This window comes from Meles meles, chromosome 12, assembly GCF_922984935.1.
Source record: "Meles meles chromosome 12, mMelMel3.1 paternal haplotype, whole genome shotgun sequence".
Taxonomy (NCBI): domain Eukaryota; kingdom Metazoa; phylum Chordata; class Mammalia; order Carnivora; family Mustelidae; genus Meles; species Meles meles.
Window position 1 is genome coordinate 82,998,530 of NC_060077.1, and position 22,669 is coordinate 83,021,198.

Consider the following 22,669-nt stretch of genomic DNA (forward strand, 5'->3'; position numbering starts at 1 on the left):
TTCTCGGGGAGAGAACTTGTCTTGTCTATCCCCCCGGCTTCATCTCCTTGCATTCCACCCCACAGTGCCTATACTCTGGTCGCGCTGACTTCTGTGCCATCCCCAACTCGTCACAACCTTCCCATGACTCTCCGTACTTGCACACAGGACCCTCTCCCATCCCCCGCAGGGCAAGCTCTTGTGTAGCCTTCAAGAACCAGCCTGCAAGACACCACCTCCAGGAAGCCATCCTTAACTTCCTCAGGAAAAACTCTCTGGATTGCGAGATTTCTAATGGAGCATCTGCCTCCCCAGGCGGCTGCCCTCCACGAGGCCGGAGATCGCACAGAGAAACCTCACAGGCACTGAGCCCGGCGAACGAGCGAGTAACCACATGTCACTGTCCCACAGTGGCAACGAAGTCCAGGGACAGATGCTCTGAGTCAGGGCACACGAGCCCTTCTGGGGCACGTGGCAGGGCGCCTCGTTGTTCCAAATATGCCAACAATGTCCCTCGGGCAGAGCAAGGATAGCTTAGCCGCAGCACTCCAGCAGAAACCCCCCAGAGACACCAACACCCACATGCCCCGTAGTCCAGATCCCTTCCATGCTCGGCCCTAGAAAGCAAGGTCGAAGAAAAGGAAGGTGCAGGTGAGCCCACGTGTGAGGGTGCCTCGTCTGCTGCTTCTTTTTCACGTGGCCACTGCCTTGCCTCCTCCCTCGCCCTGCGTTCTGGAATGAATCGTGGCCCATAAGCGCATTTTTCAGATGACTGAACCCAAAACTTTTAAAAAATCTTAACCATTTGGAAGGGAAACATTTCAGAAACGGACTACCCTCTTTCCCTGAACTCTTCAACTCCCCCTTCTGGAAAGGGACCCCGTCCTGCTGACCCAGCAGCATTGCGAGCCTGGCCCAAGCCATGACCTGGGGACAACCTCGAGGGTTGCTACGACCTTTGTCATCATCCGCCCCACACGGAGGAGCCTCACACGGCCGGGTCTGGCATTCCTGAGCGGGGCTTCATGCCTTGTTATCCTCTTCCTTACAGTCAGACTCTCCACGTAATTTTTCTAATAATTTGCAGACTCTGCTTCCCACTCGGGACTAATGGACTGTCTGCGCCATTTCTACAAACCAGAGAAAATGTAACTGACCTTGTGAGAAGATGTATTATAAATAAAAACAAAAACAAAAAAACTCTGAATGGAAAATTATTTAACCTAAAGATACAAACGTAGGGATCCGAAGGGGCACGTGCACCCGAATGTTTACAGCAGCAATGTCCACAATAGCCAAACTATGGAAAGAGCCCAGATGTCCAACAGCAGATGAATGGATAAAGAAGATGTGGTATATATACACAATGGAATACTATGCAGCCGTCAAGAGAAATGAAATCTTGCCATTTACAACAACGCAGATGGAACTAGAGGGCATTATGCTGAGGGAAATAAGTCAATCAGAGGAAGACAATTATCATATGAGCTCTCTGCTATGAGGAATTTGAGAGCCAGGGCCAGGGATCATGGGGGGAAGGGAGGAAAAATGAAAGAAGATGGGATCGAGAGGGAGACAAACCATAAGAGACTCTTAATCTCAGGAAACAAACTGAGGGTTGGTGGGGGGTTGGAGGGAGGGATAGGGTGGCTGGGTGATGTACACTGGGGAGGGCACGTGCTATGGTGAGTGCTGTGAATTGTGTAAGACTGACAATTCACAGACCTGTACCCTTGGGGCAAATAATACATTATATGTTAATAAATAAAAAAATTTTTTTTAATTCAAAAAAAGGAATGATATTCTGACAGAGGCTACAACATGGATGAACCCCGAAAACATATTGTTAGTGAGATAAGCCGGACACAAAAGGACAGATACTGTGTGTTTCACTTGTGTGAGGTGCCTAGAATGGTCAGATTCACAGGGACAGTAAAAAAGTAGTTCTAGGGGCCAAGGGGAGGAGGGAATGGGGAGTTTGTGTTTAACGGAGTCAGAGTTTCAGTTGGGGTGGTGAAAAAGTTCTGGAATGGATGGTGAGGGCGGTGGGACAACACTGAGAATTTATGGAATGCCGCTGAACTATGCACTTAAAAAATAGTTAAAATGGTAACTATCAGGTATGTCTATTTCTGTCTCTTTCTCTCCAAGACTTGCAGGGGCACGTGCGCGCGCGCGCACACACACGCGCAAAGCACACACACCCCAACTCTGTTAAGAATGATGGCCCAGTTCTTATGACTAATTGGGTATGACCTTTGGCGTGTAACCTTTGTGTTACCCTTGTGCATAGGAGGGGCTGAAATTACTTCCTAGTTCTTAGTTGTGTTTAGAATCATCATAATTACTAAATAGAGTGTTAATGGACTTTGCGGTCATAAAGACTTGTCATCCACCAATTACAATCCTGGTGACAAACTAGTGCTCTTCGTTTCCACGTCAGCATTATAAATAATCGCAGGTACGACTGAGGCAGAGAAAGGAAAGAGCTTTCTCCTCTTCATGCTGGACAGGAGGGAGCCCATCCTGGGCACAGATTCCAAATGTACCCCTCTTTTTTTTTTTTTTTTTTTTCAGTTCAAACTCACTTCCCTTTTATTAAAGTCCAAGTTACCATTACATGGTTTGGTACTCAATAAAGGAAAACTTGTTCAAATAAGGTAATATGTTACCATCAGTATTTCCAGGTGATTGTTTACAATCAAGTAGCATTATGAATAAATCCTTGAGAAGCCCATCCATGGGATTCACACTTTGTCAAGGCCCAGTTCCTCTGGAGTGGAGATTCCCAGTTCATTTAAAGTTGGTCTAAGTTCTTGGATGACATAGGGGTAGATTTCCTTATGAGGTCCTGCTTTGTCTTTAACAACCTCTAGGATGCAAACTGCACCAGCAAAATCATTTAACCGTCTGCATGCCCGTAGAGCAGCATCAATGATTTTGGGTTCGGGAACCAGATCATAGCCAACAAGTGTGTTCATCCCTTTACGCAATTCCCAGGCATCAATATCTGGCTGGTTGAAGTATGTCACCCAGCGAGCATCAAACTCCTCATCTGTCTCATGTGACCCATGGGAGTAGCAGCGAAGAGACTGGACAGCGGCGGCGGGGCCGGGGACCGGGCTTGAGTACTGGAGGCCTCGAGGGCTGGCACGGGCGGCTGCGGCTACAGTGCAAGGGCGGAGAGCGACGCCGAGCATGACGGCGACGGCGGCGCGCAGACCAAGGCTGAAGAGAAGCCGGGTGTGAACCCAAATGTACCCCTCTCTTGTCCCAGGATCACTGAGACCACTCTCAGTGGTCTTAGTGGGACCACTAAGAGGTCACACAGAAAGCCATTAAAAAACAAAAAGTCCTAATTATCTCAAGTCCTTGAGATTTTAAGAATTTGTAAAAATACATAAAGCAGACTTTTAGACATTATCATGTTGGGTTGTAGCTTATAAATTAAACACTTTAATTATATTGGACCCGCATTTTTAAAGCAGGCTAGTCCCCAGAAGAGAGCAGAAATAGCTAGTAGGGTGTTCAGTTCAGCAAACACAGATCCCAGGGTTTGGGGAGCCTGGTTTTGAACTCTGTCTCGATTAATGAAAGGTTACTATTGTCCCTCTGCCTGAATAATGATTTCCCTTCCTTTTTTGCTTCCTTATGAAATACCATGAAGTTCTACTCTAAAAATTATAACGTGTTGTGCCTGGGAGACACGTTTAATTTTTTATTTACATATGCTTTCTTAAACAAACCCCTTCAAACAATTTTTTGTTTTTATTTTATGCCTTCTGAATTTGAGTTACTCATTTAGCACATGAACTTAAGTGAACTATTCAACCGATACTGTTTAATAACACGAAGAGACACAGAAATTAATGAGAAAGCAAGGAAAAACAGATAGGTTTAATAAGGAGCCTAGTGAGAGTTTCCTATCTTGTCAGGCCTTAGTGTTGAGGTTTCTTTTAAGAAAGCAGTTTCCTGGCCCACTCCGAAACTCCCTGAAACTCCCTGAAACTCCCTGAACCCGGCAGACTAGCCCAGCAGCAGCATCCTGTTCAAATGTTATTGTGGAAACACTGTGCTGTTCTAGGTCAAATGTATCCAAATTAAACCAAGGGAGATGGAAACAACTCTCCCTCGATACACCGTGGTGGCTGAAAGTGGGTTTGTTTATGAGTAGAATAAAATTTACAGCTAAATATAAAAAAAGGGATACATCATCATCTTGTAAGCTTGAGTAACATGTCATTCCACCTCTGGACTCTGGAAAAAAACACTAAGGTCATGCCTAAAATAAGACAGCAGAGGGCTGAGGATGACACAAGAGGTAAAACCACAGACTTTTCCCACCTCCTGATTAAGGCATCAGGTAGGTTACAATTGGACAGTGAGGTCATTTCTCTTGAACCGGGAACGCACTGCGGATTTGTTATTCCAGCACACACACGCTGACCCCTAGGACAGCTTCGGAATCAGGTGTCTGGTCTCCGGTATGAAGTGGTGATTACTACTTATTTTTCAAAAGCTATTTACACAGACTGTTGGAGCCAAAGAGGAGACAGACGGAAACAAAATGTTTCTCTTTTTTTTTTCAACTACGAAAGAACTTTTAAAAAGTTCGTGTTATGAAAGATTTCACCTCCTCATTACTAAAATAAAGATGACTAATTGGCTTCCTAAGGAAACACAAAAGAAACCAAAAAGTCACAGGCAGTCAAGTGTTACTTTCTTATAGGTTTCTATTTTACATTAAAAAAAAAAAAAATTCCTGAAGTTTTAGAGGATATCCATGACCGCTTGGATTGCCTAAAAAAGGATCTGGTTTTGCCTCTTACTGGGGAAAATTCCTTGATTTTGCAAACCTCTGCTTCCCCAATCTGTAATTCCACTTCCTACCCTCAGAAGAGGTTATGGGGGTTGAATTATCTCCTATCCATAGCGGCGCTAAGCCCAGTCTGGCATGTGGCAGGGTGCGATCAGTTCCTTCTTCCTTCCTCCTGGCTTTCCATGACTGGGGCCGTTTGAACAACTTTGTGATACATGGAAAAGTGGGAAATGAAAAGACCGGTAGGGGTAAGGGGGGAAAAATGTTCCAAACATTTTGGCCAAAAATGAAGTCTTCTCTAACTCTCTATTGTGCATGTAACCCCCCCCCCCCCACCCTTGAACTGACACACGTGCTGTGTTATACTAAGGTAGGACATTGTGTTTTCAGCTGTTAACTTTAAAAAGCCGGGGCGCCTGGGTGGCTCAGTGGTTTAGGCCGCTGCCTTCGGCTCGGGTCATGATCTCAGGGTCCTGGGATCGAGTCCCGCATCGGGCTCTCTGCTCGGCGGGGAGCCTGCTTCCCTCTCACTCTCTCTGCCTGCCTCTCTGCCTACTTGTATCTCTCTCTGTCAAATAAATAAATAAAATCTTTAAAAAAAAAAAAAAATAAAAAATAAAAAGCCATTTACCGTCCTCTGTGTAATCTGCGGTACCACTAGAGGAACCCCAGGACTCTCGCAAGAATTTATAAGCCCCACTGACACTCTTGAATCAGTCTGTCCCCTTTCTGCTATACTGTATAGTCCCTGATATGGTTAATGATTTGCCTGCTCACTGTGCTAACTTCCACACTGGATTCATGAGAGGGTCGAGGGACGGCTCTTGACCGCCACGTATTTTGCTACAACTCCAGTGCTCTTCTCAGTATTTGCTGAATAAATGAGGTTGAACTAACATAGCCGCATGCCCTTTAGACGCTCCGGGGAGCTTGCTGATGAAGGCTGCACCGCTTTTTAAATTCAGAAACCGCTTTCATCGCCAAGTTTATGTTGCTTACCTAAAGAGGCCAATCTTAGGAGTTAACAAAAACACGCATTGCTGGTGAGATGCCAAACAATCAAAGTGATTGCCTACATTCATATAATTCTACCTGCCCTGCTGTGTCCCAGAACCCTCGAGCTGAGTTTCCAGAACTCTTCTGTCCCTCGCACCACTGTCCCCTTGGAGGAGTTGCCTGCTCTGTCCTGCCCAGCTCCCAAGCACAGCCGCGGCGCCTTGAGCGGACGTGTGGGCCTCACAAGGCAAGAGGTCAGGTGCCCCTCTGCCCATCCTATAAACACGAAGCCCCCTTCAAAAGTCAAATGAAAGGGGGAGGGGGGAGAGAAACCTGAAACGAAAGACTACATTTTAATTTCCTTGACTTTTTTTTTTTTTTTTTTGAGGTAAAAGGAAGCAGAGGATACTACTTTCAACAATTAGATATACTAGATTAAGTTTCTGTTGAGGAGTCTGGTGTCCTCGTGAAAACAGACCCTGAGAAGCAGCACCGTGTAAGGACAGAACCACTGGATTCTGAGTCTGGGAATGAGTACCAGCTCCTCTGGCCTTCCTGGCTCCCCCACAACTCCCCAGAACTTTCTCTTTGCATGGGAACAAAGAGGGGACAAAAAGGTGTGGGCGGAGAAGTGGGAAAATAACACCTGCCTGGTCTAGGGTCGCCATGAAGACCAAAGGGGCCAACAGACACAAAACTCCCTTGGAAACTTTCAAATCCTCGGTCGAGGGGCGCCTGGGTGGCTCAGTGGGTTAAGCCTCTGCCTTCAGCTCAGGTCATGATCTCAAGGTCTTGGGTGGAGCCCCGCATCCCGCTCTCTGCTCAGCAGGGAGTCTGCTTCCCCCCTCTCTCTCTGCCTGCCTCTCTGCCTACTTGTGATCTCTCTGTCAAATAAATAAATAAAATCTTTAAAATCCTCCGTCGAAGTGAGATCCCACTCTTGAGATTTTTTTCATGCGGAGGAAGAGTCTATGAAAACTGCCTCTCAAAACTGAATTCTTTCTTTCTTCAAATACAGTTTTGTTAACTGGTTATTAATGATGATTTATTACAAGGAGACTTCTAACAAAATAAAATTTTCAGTCAGGCAGGGTTAACTGAAACAAATGGGAAGTAAGAAAAACATATATTTTCATATACTTACTATGACGAGGACCATATTCTTTTCAAAATGATTATGGAAAAAGAGCACTGTAATTGAAGAAGAAACGAGCCATGTTCTGAAGCATTCAGTCCATCACTCTATCTTCCTAAATAAAAATCTCTCCGTTCTAGTCCCAATCATTGCTTAAGGCTATCAGCTTCTTGCTGTCCCTACTATCATTCGTCCAGGTCAGGCACAGGTCTCTAGCTCATTTGCTGAGCTAGCTTCTCCCTGTCTCATTCATGGCAGGACCTTTCTAGAATAAACCCTTCCACGGTGCAACCCCCGCATTGCCTTTTCTGATCTGACCGCTTGCACTCCTCCCTCCCTCCAGCCCAGCTGGACTCCTGGTTGCCAGAAGCCCACCCACCACAGGCTCTTGGCGTCCCTGACCTTTGTTCCCCAGGTTCTTCCCACGGGCCACACTTCGCGCCTCCTTCCCACATCTCTAGGTTAGCTCCGGCTCCTCCTTCAGGCTCCAGCCCCCTCTCCTGGGAAGACTTCCTGGACTCTAGTAAGTGCCCCTGCTGCGGTTGTCTATGTTCTCTCCTGGCTCTCTCGAGGCTCCACATCATCGGGGTGATGATCTCCACCCTGCAAACTGGGAGCACTCCCGCTTTCCCAGGGCTTGGCCTAACCACGTGCTCCATTAAAAAAAAAAAAAAAAAGTGGAACAAATGAATAAATGATCCCTTGTTCTGTTTGCTCTCATCGTATCATTCAGCATAAAATGGAACAAAACAAAACACCCCAGTTATTCTCTAGAAAATACAGAAATGCCACTAGGTCCTACATCGTAAGAATGAGGACATCCTTTTCAGTACCGTGCTGAGCCAAACAGGTAGCGAGGTCCGAAGGAAGAGTCAAGGGTCTCGACTCATTTTAAGTTTCTCCCAAGTCCCCACATTTTAAAAGCACTAATTTCCTCATTGGTCATGCCCTTTCAATATTCCTTCCAAAGGTATTTTCAGTTTCCATCTGACATGTACTTTCATCAGTTAATTTTTAATTGAGCCAAATATTAAATGCTCACATTAACCAGACAAAGCGTGTTTAGCTACTGATTTGCAGTGACAGCTGGTGTTATTCTCACACACAGGCCAAGCATGAAATAGAAAACTAATAACCCCTTAAGTGTGTTCTCAAAGTCTCATTTATGGGAAAGAAGACGACTTTCAAAGGAGACTTGTGCAACGGCCGTCATTTTTTTTCCCCGAGCCACAAGCTGTCACAAAGCAGGGAAGCTCATTTTCTCACGGATGCGGACAAGCTCAAGAATCCCACTGTCACTCGATGTGTTCATTAAGAAGGAATCTGGCAGCAGCACGGGGGACAGATTCTTGGGAGAACAGGCCAATTATCTGGGTGTCCTTTATAATTTGAAGTTTCTGAATTCACTCATAGATAAGCCACTTGAAGAGGGTCTGGCAATGGTAATGTAACGCACAGATGGTCACTAAAGAAACGAGGGGGGGAGGGGAGGGAGGAGAGAATTTGCTTGTGGTTTCATTCATGGGGACAAATCTGCAAGCTGACACATCCTTCTTTTTAAAAAGCCCCTGGAGAAGTATGGTCGAGCTTCATTACAAGTAAACAAATCATACGATCTTTCTCAAACAGACGACAAAGGATGGGCAAGAACACTTTGAGTTTGCTTCATGCCAAGGGATGAGGGTTCTTAAAATGCAAAATTCCACCAGTTCTTAAAACCACAGAGAGGCGGTGATTCCGGCTTCAAGCAATACAGAGCACTGAGTCCAAAGCTGCCAGGCCTGCGGTTTTTATCCAGGACACCCCTGGTGGTCTTCTTGCTGGGCAGTGTCTGGAGAGGTAAAATCAGAGGCTCTCTCACCTCTGGGAACACTAAGCTCGACTGACTGCCACCTTCAACGGGCGGCTTGTTTTCGTGGGAGGAGAACTAAGGGCTCATTTATCGCTGCGACTTCTATGTTGTAGTTCTTTTATATTGGAGCTACAACACTCATTAGGGGAGGGAGGAAACCACCTTGTTCCCACTGTGAGAACCCTGGACGAGCCCTGATTTCTTTAAAGATAAGGAGATGAAAATCTCAGCCATCAAGGCTTCTCCTGGGCTTGAGATTTGAACCATGGGACTGAGAGGAGCTAAGCACTTATGGTAGAGGCTGTGTGCCTCTTTGTAGAAAGAGATCTAAGGTGACAACCCACAGCCTAGTGTCTAATATTAGCATTAAAGACTTTTACTGAAGTTGAATGTTTAATGTAGATTATTTTCAATTTAAATTCTAAAATAAATTTAATGTAAATCTAGACTTCTATTCAAGTATGAATGACAGACTTTTTCAATTCAGTGATAAGTGGTGAAATGAAAATACTCCACAGGTGTTTTCCTTTTTCTCATTTCTATTAAATCTGTGACGTGGGGGACATTTGGAACACAGACACACTCTACAGTTAAGCAAAGTAGGAGAACATTAGCTGGTTGGGAAGAGTCAGATGCTCAAAATGCCTCTTCCATAATCTTTTATTCATTCATTCATTCATTCATTCATTCATTCATTCAATAGACAACTATGGTACATACCTATGATCTACTCTGCTAGGTGCCGGTTAAATAGGATAGGAGAAATATTTTTCTAAATGACGAAGTACCAATGAAGGAGAACACTTTGATTGTATAAGATCTGCACAAATGGGGGCTATTATTAGGATATTGGGACAACATTAATTTGACTCAAGTTGAATTACTGTCTCAGTAAGTAAACTGGTAGTGGAAAGCCAAGCCCACACTAATCACCTCCATCCAGTCCACAGAAGTCTGTAGAGGACTTTGGGGGAAAAGCAGTATGGAATCAGCATGGGCAGTTAGGACCACTTCTGGAAATGCAGGAAGGAAATGGGAAATCTACCTGGCTTGGGGGTTAAAACATACCATAGTCTTGCCCCAGATTCTCTCTTGAGCTTCAGATCCTCGAGGCTAACTGCTAATGGGCATCTCCACTTGGATATCCCACTGGAGACTCAAGCTGAAAATGTCCAAAATTAACTTCATCACATTTATCCCCATAAAATAGCAACTGTTCTTATCTTTCCTCTTTCCCTTGAGGACGATAACACTTTTTGAACGAGCCGGGTTTCAGACTTGAGTCTTCTGCTTCTTCAACCTGTTGTAAGTCCTTTGCTTTCCCTTCAACACTGTCCCCCACATCTGCACCATCTTTTCCATTCCCCACTCTGCCACCGTTCAAACCCCTTACCTGGTCTCTCACTGTCCAGCAATGTTCTGCAAGCCCACACACCCCGCCTTGCCTTGGATCCCTTTCGATACTCATTTTAATGTCTACCAAGTTTATTTACACTTCACCATATTTATTTAAACGTCTCAACTTAGGGCCCAGTCATCTCTCATGAGAGAGCTCTGCGTCCCAACCAAGTCAGACTCGTTACTATTTGCAATGTTGTCCAATTAGGCTTCATCCATTCCTGTCTGCTCTGACTTCTCCAGTCCCGTTATCTAAAACGCCTCCTCCCCATACCTCTACTGACCACCTCCTGCAGGAAACTCTTCCAGGTCCCCTTTCAGCCGGACCAGATCTCTCCATCCATTAAAGAGTGGCAGAGATTACAGCAACTTACATCTTTTTAGGCAAGTTCCTTGAAGGCAAAGTTGATCTCACACAATTTTTTACTCAACTAAAACACCTGGCATAGAGCCTTGCACATAGCAGACCCTCAGTTAACGGGTTTTCAATGAAAAAAAAAAAATTAACGTGTCTGATGTGCGAAATCACAAGAGCTTCATTACGCTTTTCGTTTCCATCCCTGCCTTTCGTGAGTTAAATTCTGTGAACGATTGCTCATTTGTTTTGATAAGACTTCTTCATACTCTTTTCTTCTTATATTGTTACTTTAGTATTTAGTAAGTGGCTCTGGCTCACTATACTAACAATTTTGTTATTACAAAAACTCAAAACCACCTCTAAAAGTATTCAGTTTTAAAATGAAAGAGAGAGAGAGATGCTAACAGGAATTCATAAGGGAAATGACTAGGGGGTAGCCCTGAAATTTTAGACTCAGAAGAGGCAACAGGCATCATTTATGGACTTGCCTTTTTTTTTTCCTTAAGTAGGAAAAAATACCAATCTCTGACGCTGAGGACATAATTTGCAGTTAATTTTACTCCTATTCTAATTGCGAGAGGGTAATACATACAGCAAATAGGGAGTGAATTAAGAGGACTAAGTATCTGTCCCAGAAGCTCCTGGAAAATTCAAATGCACCTGAGTGGCCTAGCGGGCTGCAGTTTCAGAGTCACTACACAGATACGACATTCATGGTGCTGCCAGCTAAAGCTATCTTCGTCCTCTGCCCAGAAGCTGTGGAGATAGTCAAGAAGAGACAGCCTGCGACACTGATCCTTTGTTCGGTGCTCCAAACATTAAAAGTCGCAAACTCCCGATACTTCCGCAGCTTAAGAAAAGATAGTTAAAAAGAGAGAAATACAGTAATTGGAACTGTCACGAGAAAGCTGTACTGGCCTCGACGGAAAATCTCCCTTGAAATATGAAAGCTTCACTTGACGTCGTGGGTCCTCGGGTTGTTTTCAGGAGGCATAGTAAAAGAGGAGAGTGGGGTCAGTCATAAGCTTCTGACTCATTATGTTGAAGCCCCAGAGAGCCGATGAGCTGATTATTAACTAAAAATGGAATATGGCTCTATCCCTGACATTCTGAAGGCAAAACAAGGAGCAGGATGAAAACACAGATTTTCCAAACAGTTTCCCAGGGAAGTGCGTGTTCCATGTGTCACGGGGAAGAGAGGTCCCCATTCTGTCGAGAAGTTTCTCACAAAATCCTGTCAATCCCCCAAGAAAAATCACCCAAGTAGCTCTCAGTACATTGCTACAAACGGTCACCCCAGCATGGCAGGGACGTTCCCTTTCAAACACGTTTAAGGGGCGGGTGGGGAAGTGGTCTTGAATAGAAGCTATTTTAATTAAGTTAGTCAAAACTTCTCTATGGCCAGGGAATAACCCCTCTAATCTCACACTGCAGAGATCCGAGCAAGCAAACATTCTGCGGGCGGATTCTATCTCCCCTCATTCCCCAGAGCGGCTGGAATTCACCATCTCTAAGGGAAAAGTGTCACCGTCTGTGGACAGAATTGTGCGTTGCCCTGCTGCCTGCTGCCTGCAGCAAGACTGAAGTCGAGGTTATATTCTAGCTCTGGCCACAGCCCTCTTCCACTCCCTCTTGCTGGAATGCAGGCAGAACATTCTTTGCTTCAGGTGACTCCTACCCTGCCTGTGTCAGGAAGGCATAGGACCTATATTCTGAAGGCTTCCCAGCAGTGGGATGATGGGCAGCTAGGGGACAGTCATGGGGCAGGGCCCCATGAGAAAGAGCTAGAAACAATCATGCAATCATTATTCTTACTGAAGGACAGCTATCTGTCCTTCTGTTGTCTGGCAAGTAAAAAACAGAGAAACAATGTCAGCACTATAGAGCTGAGCATATATCAGAACAAACTGGTGAAGGAAAAAGGCTTGGTTGTAATTTCAAAAGTTTTACAATCTTCCATTTAAAGAAGGAGGATCACGAGTGCAAGCAGTTAGACAGTACAAGACCTGCCTTTTGGGAACACAAATGTTACAGTGGACTAGAAATTTCTATAAACAGATTTTGGAAGAGGAGCCTCAGTAAAGGGAACAGTACTATAACCTAAAACAAAAGAAAACAAAAGCTTTTTTTTTTTTAAATCTCTCTCAAAGGAAGAGCCCATGTTCTGTTCAAAATCAACTTGTGTTTTTCTGCATACAAGGATGATTTAAGAAAGGCAGTTCTTCAAATTAAGTCATTCTAATCATCCTATTCAAAGCCTTGATTGTCTTTTAAATACAAGGAATTACTGAAACACCTTAAAAATTGAAGACAGGTGTTTATTAAATCTTCTTAATGTGTATTAAGGGTGTTTAATGGGTAAATATTTAACAAGGGAACTCCCCTGGCCTTTCAGTTCTCTTAAGTGTGTGTTTGTATTGTACAGTGTTTTTTAAATTACCTACATTTCTCCTCCTATTTAAATCAGACCTAATGCACACATGAACAGCCATATGGTTAGAAGTAATTTTTTTAGACAAAGATAGAAGTGTATGCAAAATAATATATACTTGGGTTTTTTTTTCTTTTTCTCTCTAAATCTGAGCCTCTAGGATCATGCTAATAGGGTTGCGGTTAACTATGAGTTCACTTAGACACCTATGACACTAACCTGTGAGGTCACCCAATGCAGGGGTAAAAGCTGTCTTTCCTGTGTCCCCACTCTAACCCAGGGCTAGGGACATAAAGACTGGCAATCACGTCGAAAAGCTGTTTCAGTCCTTGGATGATTTTCATCGTTAATCCTCTTTATATGTCAAGCACTAACACTGTTTGAATCAAACCAAGAAGAATGAAAAAGAAAAGCTTCCTAATGAAATAAATTCACAGAGTGGTCTCCTGTGTGTAGCTGGGGGAAGGGGTGACCAGCTTGCAAGGTTACAGCTATGACTGAATAAGGTGATGATATTAGAGTACCTTAAAAAGGTTTAACAGAACCTTTGAACCTCAAATACAATCTATCTCAGGGCAGGGGTGGGGGAACCTTTCTACTTATACACGACAAAGACAGTGTTGTTTTTCTAGCACAATTGCATTTGGGCTGAGATACTGCTTTGCGTGACTATTGCTAAGACACAATGAGCGACCTCAGAAATGGGCATGGGGACCGCTGAGCAGGACCACTAGTCAGACACACAGCACCCACACACCTGCTTTCTGAGTGAGTTTATTACTCTTCCTCCAGAAAACCAACTAGGACTAGAAGCAAAAATAAGGCAAAACTTTGAGAGTTTGCTTTTAAAAACAACAACAACTTGTGGCTTTCTGTTACCTGGCGTTCTATGCATTTAAACAATCTGAAATGTACCAGGTCAATTAAGGACTGTTAAAAAAGATTAATCAGTTCTCACTAGACAGCACAGCTGAAAGTAACACGACACACAAAAGAAAGCCATGTTTGCAACAGACATTGAACAGCAAGGAAAGCCCTACGACAGAAAAGGGAACTAAGTGAACTATAAAATTTTACAAAGGTCCACAAATACAATCACTCAACAGCACGTGACTTGCAAACTCCAGGGGCGACCATGTAGTTTTTTTCCTACGGAATAAATTATTGCAGGGAGTCACGTGGTCCTTAGCAGGAAGAAAGATGCACTTTCCCAAGGAAAGTTCATCATTAAATATCTTACTTAAGACTAGACCATCTTCAGACTATTTTTAATCCCTATCATTTCACTGCCAAAATCGGCCATAACCAGCTGATACTTGGCTGCCAGGAAAATGATGCTTTTTCACTTATTTCCTACACTGGCACGAGAATGGCATTGCTTTCTAGTTAACCAAGTGTTTTGGTGGATCTGGACTGCCAACAGAAGTTAGAAACTGCTTGCCGACCAACTAATAAAAAGGAAGCTAACCTCTACTGGATGTGGAGAAGTAAGTTCCTGTCTTCCTAAACCACAAAGACCAAAAGGCAAAAAAAAAAAAAAAAAAAAAAAAGGAAAAAGAAAAGTCACGCCACCATCTCATCAACGGAATGAAGCTAATCTCCCATTTAAGCCTTCTCTTTCTTTTAGTAGCCCACACCTCACTCTCTAATGAGACATGAAGCTGAATGTTGTCCCATTTCTCGGCCTGGAGGGAGCTATCAACCTCGCTCATGGTCAAAGTGCCCTTATCTCAACACTTCCCCTCAAGAGCCCCTTCGCCTTGAAGCAATCTTAGTCAACGCATCCACAGAACTCAAACCATGTTACTAGGGGATAAAATAATAACTAATGGAGCTATCGAAAGAGAGAAATCCCCTGCCTTTAATTGGAATAGAAGACCTGTGTTACTTACTTTATTGGGATCAATAATGCCAATGCAAACTGTATAGCTACCATGAAAAACATTCTTGAGAAGATCGGAGCTTACAATAATTTATCTCCTCTCTTTCATTCCAGGGTATCTCATCCAAGGATCAGATCACACTAGTGGACATCTGGGAAATACTCAGTATTCTAGGTAATACTAGAAACCCGGGAGGCTGCTGGAATGGGATGCTGGAGGATCCATCCCACACTGTCCTTCTTCCTAAAAGATGGCCCCAGGAACCAATGGTAGATAATAGTCAACATCTCTAATTTTTATGTGCATTTGACAACGTGGATCTCGTGAGAACCACAGGTTCCGACTCATTAGCTATGGGGTGGAACCTGAGAAGCTGCTTCTCTAGGAAGCTCCCAGGTGATGGTCTGTGACCCCACTTGGAGTAGTGGGGTCTCAGACCTAGAACTAATGGTGTCTTGTACTCCCTCTGTCCTGCTTCTCTCACAATGTCTTATTCAAACTTAAGAATAAAGCTACACTCCGTTTTAACCCAATTTCTTCTTTAGTCTTTATTTAATTTGTAGGCTTCTGGGGCTATGTCTCAGACGCCTCTCCTCCAAGACACTTTCTCCAAGCTATGGAACACAAAATACAAACAGTTTTCCTTAATCTCAGAAGGCTGATTTTGCATCAACAGCAGCAAAGAAAAAAAGTGACTTCAGATCCGAAACGCCCATTATTCTACGTGCAGTCTGATCCACTGAGTCCTAGAAGCCACACAAGTCATTGTCAAAATTTACAAGAATGTACTAGCTCTCTTTTGACATTTGACAATGGGCATTCTGAGTACTTTACACTGCAAGATACAATGCAGTATTAAGGGCGCAACTCTGATTGGTGCAAATTTCGGGGGGGGGGGGTGGAGAATCTGTCTGTATGTCATATGCCTAAACCAGACATTTAATTAGTCATGCCCATTTGAAAGGATAGGTAAATCATTTGTAACTCTCAAATACTACCACTTTGATTCCAAAGTATCCACTTATGATTACATTTCCTGATACCTGCTTTTTTTGGCCAAATTCCTTTGTTTTCCTATACAGTCATCCATCAACATGTTGTTCTGAAAATGACACATTTTACCATCGGCTATTTGTGCCTCTATATGATTTATTTTTACTCTGAAAGGTTTTGTCAAAAAAACTTTTTTATCATGTTCTATGGTACGTCATTGTGGTTTGGCATCATAAAATGCAGCCTCGACGTTGATCAATCTCAGATACCTGTTGACCACAGAGACAGGCTCTACTATGAAGACTCTATTTTGAAAGGAGTTAAAAGTAAGCGTCGCTTAAAAGGTAAACTCAACTGCATGAGATGTTAACGTAGTAAAATGCAACAAAACAAAGGCCAAGGTTCTATCTTAATTTCTATCATAAGCATGTCTGTTTCCTAGCTTTTCATTATCTTGACTCCTCCCTCTCTCTCCTAGCTTTTCATTAAATTTCTTAACAGATAAGAGTTACCACCTTGTATTTCTTTCAACTAGAAAAAAAATTTTGAAATTTTTTTTCATAAAAATATGGACTGTCACTAAGTTTTACGTTGGTTTTAAAAAGATCCTTTTGGGAGTCTGGAACTCTCTACCTTTTTGGTTATGGTGGTTAAAAATAAAACCACTTACTTAACCAAACTTTTAACAAAAATATCCTTTTACCCTTTAGTAAATTCTCCCAGAATTACTAAAGATCTGACAATATAGGATCTTGAAAAGACAATTCACAAGGAGCATTTTAATTGTTAGAAATTTAAATGGGGATATTTTCCTTTTAAACACTGAAAGTGGCATCAGAGTTTTGTCAACCTTGATCAAATAGGATCAGATTTTCATGTCAGCCGTCTACTCTCTTGGCTTTTTCTCTTTTTTCTTGGCCTTAATGTTAGCACGCTTGTAAACTGTAGTAAAATATATAATGTGCTTCTTGAAATTGAATCCATTTGTAATAATTTTTAGGCTTTGTGGTCCTGTTAGTTCCTATAAAATAATAACATCAGTAATTCTCCCTAGAGACAATACAAGGAAGGACTGCATTGCATCCTTTTTCAAAAAGAATTCTTCACCTTAAAACAAAAAGTCTGAAAATTTTTCAGACAAGATTTCTCTTTTACTTTTCCATAAATTGGGAATTTTACAGATAAGATGCAGATCTCAATTACAATTCTTCAGTCTTAGGCTCTGGACCCCCTCCCCCAAAGAATCACACAAAACAATACTTTATAACATGATGGAAGCTCCATCTAGCACCAGAAAAAAAATCACCGCACAGACGTTCTTCAAAGCTACAGGCATCGATCAGTACCACTAACCTCAGAGCATGACAGCGTCCACAACTGAGAATCAAGGTGTCTACACTTTCTACAGATACTGTGGATGCAAGTTTTTCCAGCAGAGACCACCAAATGATGTGGACTCTAGGTGGTGAAAAGTAAAAGATGCTAAAATTACAGTAAACTTTAAAGTCATACACCCGGTACAGAAATAGAATGCAAAGTATGCAACCAGAACAAATTATGTCACTGATGAGATAAAGCATCCATGGCCCAATGTTCTTCAAGACACTCAGTCATGCCCACTGGGAACCATGTGGCACACGCCACGGGATGGAGTTTGTGCCCTTTCCGAAAGTCAACTTACCTCTTTACAAACACATCTAGGTTATCCAGGGAAAGCGGGCTACACTGGATTTCCTCTTACGGTAGATCTTACCAAGTGAGTCAGAAAAGGCATGCCCTTGGTCCTCTGGTGGAGTCTGTTCTTCTAACTGGGTAGTTCCCAAATTGTAGTACAAATAAGAAATTCCCAGGGGGACTTGTCAAACACGCGGATTGCCAACCCAACCTGGAGTCTAGCTCATGAGTTGCCAGGGCGGTTGGGGGTGAGGGGAGGATCTCTGGACCCCCCAAGTCTAGTAAACCCTGAAAGGACACCATTTATCCCGAGCTCCCACTGGATAGCAAATGCTGGATCTTTAACCCTCGACGGCTGGCAAGCAAGGAAAACACTTTTGGCCCGAAGGAATCATCAACAACAGGTCTGGCAGCGGGGCCTTCATTGGGGGGCGGGGGTAGGGTGAGGGAAGGAGGCACCCTGCTTTATTTCCCTGGCTCATCAGCCTGCCCTTGGCCCAGGAGCCCACCCACACTCCAAGCACGGATTCTCAGCCTGACTGGAAACGTCCAGCCCAGACGCACACTCAAGCAGACGCGCACCTACCCAGCCTCCGTTGTCCTGGATCCAGGTGTGCAAGTGCCGGTTCAGGTACTCAGTCATCCATAGGGCGATGTTGTCCACCAGGGGCGACATCTCCCGGTTGACGCTCTCCACACACATGACCCCACCGAACTCAAAGAAGGCCACAATCCTCCCCCAGTTCACCCCATCCCTGAAGAGCTCCTCCACCACCGTGGCAAAGCGTCCCCTCGCGGTGAAGGGTGTCAGGTGCAGCTGGCTGGACATCTCCGCGAAGTCGCGGCGGTAGCGACGGGAGAAGTCATCGCCGGCCTGGCGCAGGGTCAGGTGGACCACAGGTGGCACGGGGCTGAGCGCAGGGCCCGCGGCGGCGGCGGCGGCGGCGAGGGCTGCGGGGGGCGGGGGCGGCGAGGTCCTGGCCGGCGCGGGGGTGCGCCCGGGCTGGGAGGAGAAGATGCCCGGCGCGGGGGCGGCCCCCGGGGGCGCGACGCCCGCGTCTCCGGCATCCCACTCGTAGCCCCTCTGCGACAGCTTATAGTGGATGTACTTCATCACTATTTCCCGGTTATCATACCCTGTTCTCCCAGCGTGCGCCATCCTTCCCCCGAGGAAAAGCAGCCGGGTACCAGCAGCACCTCTCGCCCCTGCTCCCGCCCCACGGCCCCGAAAGAAAGAATAGTTATAATCCAGCTATTTTATTGGATGTGCTTCGCATTCTTGGATGAGGGGGTGTCTTCAGTCACGCGGAACACTTGATTCTGGTGTTTCCCTCTTGGCATGAGATGCAGGAAATTTTTACTGAAATTCCTTTCGGATCTTTATTTCATGAGGCACATTATTATTAATTATTGTTAATATCCGTCTACTTCCTCTGCGATGCTGAAAGGTCAAAAAGAAAACTAAGTCAAAATCAGGTGCATTTTCCTTTATACACTGGGTGAAAGAAGGCAGGGCATACACACTACAAGAAACACAGCTTAAAAGAATGTATTAAACTGCCTGGAAATTAAACTTATTCGAATGCACTTAAAGTTAAAATCTCAATTGTTTCCATTGAAAGTTACATTAAACCAATTTCCTGTGCAAAGAACTTACTTGTATTTTTTAAGGACAGCATGATCCTCTGTCAAGTTTCCTTTTTTGTGAAAACAAAACAAATGCATAAGGCAAAGATTCCATCAATCTTCAGAACTCTCCAGTTATAGCTGCTTTGAAACTTCCAAATGAATCAGGAGTTGGGGGAGGGAGGGTAAAAAATTAGGAGAATTTCCAGTTTGATTCCCAGACTTCTCCGTCACAGAAATGTCAATCCGTAGGAATCCCAACCGGGGATCTCAAGAGCACGAGGAAAAAAAGGCAGCGGCGGCGGCAGATGAATTACAATTTTCAGTCCCGTATTTGCAGAAGTCCTGTGATTTTCCCCCGCTCGGCAATTTACACACGCACACACACGCGCGGGCACAGACATGGATCTCTATCCGCGGGACCGCTTCACTCCTCCACGGGAGACAGACAGGGACCGGGGGCCACCGGACGAGCCGGACACGGGGGCAGGAATCCTCTTCTGATTAAACTCCGAACGGCAAATGCATTTTCCGAAAAGCTGCTTGATAAACGAAGGCAGGACGCGCCCGGCCCGCCGGTGCGGAGCGCGAGAAGCCCGCGCTGTGTGTGGTGCGGCGAGGGGTGGGGAGAAGGAGGTGGTGGGGGAGGGTTTTATTTTTTCCCTCTTTTCCTAAAAAGGATGACTGCTACGAAGTTCTCCCCCCTGGACCCCCTCTTCCGCTGCACCCCACCGGCGCACCCCGCCTCCGGGCTGCGCACCCTTTCTCCTCCTCCTGCTCCTGCGCGGCGGCGCTGGCGGCGGCCGCCCCCTCCGCGCTCCCGCCGCGCACCCGCTCCGGGCGATGACGGCCGCGCCGGCGGGGAGGGCCCGGGGCCCGGCACCTTCGCTGGCAGCGGCGGCGGCGGCGGCGGCGGCGGCTCGGCGGGGAAACCGAGAGCGGCGGGCGGGAGCGCGGCGGGCGGGGGAGGGGGCGGGGAGGAAGGGGGCGGGCGCGGGGCGGGGGGGGGGGTGGGGGCTGGCCTCTTACTTCATTCTCTCTAACCGACTGGTTTCCTGTACGTACGTCACACGGTTCATTCAAAAAAAGAAGAAAGAAAGAGCCCTCCTCGGAGCCGCCCCGCCGCCCCTCCGCCCCGCTCCCCTTCCCGGGTTAAAGGAGCCGCGGCCGGGCTCGGAGCGGCGCGCCCCACGGAGGACACATGGCGCGCAGGGCCCGCAGCCGGGGAGGGCGCGCCCGGGACGCCCCCGCCCGCCCGGCCAGCTCCGCTCCGCCCGCCCGCCCGCCGGGCCCGGCCGGTGGGTGGCGCGGGCGGCGCAGGCCTCCCGCGCGGCCGCGGCGCGGTGGGTGTGCGAGAGGCCTCCTCGGGCCTGCAGCGGCCCGGCGCGCTCTCAGGGGCCGGCGAGGGGCCGGGGGCGCCCGGGGGACTGCACGCGGCCGGCAGGGCGGCCGTCCGGTGGGTGCGCCAAGGGCGCAACGGCCGGGAATCGCTTCGACCCTTGTAACCGAGTGTGTGTGTGTGTGTGTGTGTGTGTGTGTGTGTGTGCGCGCGCGCGCGCGCGCCGGGAATCGCTTCGACCCCTTTAACCGAGTGTGCACGCGTGTGTGCGCGCGCGCGCGTGTGTACGTGAACACACCGTGTTGCCGGCTCCTGGCAGCTGCCGGGGAGACCAGGCCCACGCTGACCCCGAGCAGTGGGACCTCTGGCTCTCTCGCGGAGAGAGGCAAGGGAAGCCTCGAGCGTGGTATTTACTTTCAAGTTGCTTCCTAGGTGTGCAGGCGGAACACACACCCTGAGGACACCATCCGTGACCAAGGCCAGACAGCCCTCGGCCGGGCCAGTGAGGGGGCGAGTCGAGGATGTCAAGGGCTCTAAGATGGCTAAGTAAACGTTTTGCCTCCGCCCCTGACAGGACTGGCACTAGGTTGGGGCTGGACGCTGCGGGGGGGCTACCGGGTAACTCTCGGGCCCTGAAAAAGGTCCTAACACCGGGTGGGTGCGTTTCCCAAGGCCTGTGGGGTCGCCTCGCAGCCAGTGCCGGATGGCTGCAACTTCTCAAGTTATCTGAGCGCGCGCGTGTACACACACACACACTATCACACAAATATATTACACAACGCAAGCACACAGTGTTTTCATTCATCAGCCCGCACAGCCCCTAGGAGAAAAGCACAAGAGGGCAAACAAGTTGTGCTTGCTTAACTTTTTTTTTTTTTAATCATCTCAGAAAGTCTTTGGCAAATAAAGCGCCAAGAAAACAAATGTTTACTAAAAGCCCAGCAGCTTACCTAATAGGGCTCAAATATAGATAGATAGGGATGCTGGGCTAGAGCCCTCATAGAAACGTGACAAATGAGCGTGGCAACGTGTACAAACGTGTTCCAATACCATCTTTATTTTGTCTCGTTCCTAGTCTAAAATCAAAGCATGTGCTCTTGAGCAAAATACGCGTAAATTATTTCTATCCCATTTATAATAGGCAACCAAACAACGTGCAAGTAGGGATGGGTGCCTCATACAAACTTCTTACGCCAGCAAGAAGGATTGAAGGAAGATGCTCCTTCTCGCTTTTTCACAGCTGGGACATGGCACTGGGTGGGGGGCAATATGCAGGGTCTGGCCTGGAGATGAACACTGGGTATAGACTGACCTGGGATGTATGTTCTCACAGAAAGAGTAGAAACCTATACTAATGCCTCAGCATGATAGTTCAAGGGTCTAATCAGAAGCTTGTCTTAGGCCTCCAAAATTACTTAAGAGGAATTGAAAACCTTCGTGCTTCTGCGACCCAGCATGTGAGTGAGGAAATGAGAGAACAGAGCTGGGAAAGAGACTGTACTTCTGCAAAGGGGTCCCCAGAAGGAAATGGGATTCCCCATTCCCAGAGAAAGAAAAGCCTCCTTATTATTATTTTTTTTTTCCTCTCCTTTGCTCCCAGAGAGCCTCACTTGACAGATTTTCTCAGACTTACCCTGTCAGGAGTGGGCATCTTAGCCATCACCAGCCGTTCTCAGGACAGGGCTGTGGCAGTCCTTGACTAAGATTATATATTCCCCAGGAATGTTCTGAATTCTCTTCATATCGAAAGAGTGAAACCATTCCTCCATTCAGATTGGGTTATTAGCTTACACCCTCAAGTGTGATGGCAGGTATTGTAGGAAGTGTGTGGAGTAACTGTCTCTGGGTATTTGGAGGGAGCCCTGACGAGAGCCAGGAGTCCTGGGTTTGAATCCCAGATCCGTGCAAGAGACCTCCCACCTGGATGCACTATAGGCTTTTCACTTCGCAAGACGCCTTCCACCTTTCAGAGCCAATGGACTACCCCGCTGGCAGCTTTGCCTGGCTGGATTGTAGGAGTAGGGTAGCACCAGGGGGAAAAAAGAACAAAATGCAAGGAAGGGAGATTGTATCAAGAGCCTGAAAGGCCTGTGTTTTCCTTTATTCTCCTGTCTGCCAAACAAAAAGCTTTTTATTGCCAATTTTCGCCACCTACTGGTCGATGTTTAACAGTATCATTCAGAAAG

General features: G+C 46.3%; 2 protein-coding genes across 2 annotated transcripts in view; both read right to left on the reverse strand.

The window, feature by feature from the left end:
- The window catches only part of BCL2 (BCL2 apoptosis regulator), a 167,859-nt gene extending 147,553 nt beyond the window's left edge, over positions 1-20,306 (reverse strand). The window contains exons 1-2 of the mRNA XM_046025155.1: positions 19,176-20,306; positions 18,105-18,959 (exon numbers count right to left, since the gene is read on the reverse strand). Coding sequence (XP_045881111.1) covers positions 18,105-18,677 — 573 coding nt within the window. The 5' untranslated portion in view covers positions 18,678-18,959; positions 19,176-20,306. The remainder of the gene's footprint in view (positions 1-18,104; positions 18,960-19,175) is intronic.
- Positions 2,578-3,237, reverse strand: LOC123954202 (cytochrome c oxidase subunit 5A, mitochondrial-like). Its single transcript, XM_046025156.1, has one exon. The coding sequence runs from the start codon at positions 3,177-3,179 to the stop codon at positions 2,727-2,729; it is 453 nt and encodes a 150-aa protein (XP_045881112.1). The 5' UTR covers positions 3,180-3,237; the 3' UTR covers positions 2,578-2,726.
- Positions 20,307-22,669: the final 2,363 nt, after the last annotated feature.

Excerpts from the sequence above, each read along its gene's own strand:
- LOC123954202 (XM_046025156.1), bottom strand. The coding sequence starts at position 3,179 with ATGCTCGGCGTCGCTCTCCGCCCTTGCACTGTAGCCGCAGCCGCCCGT.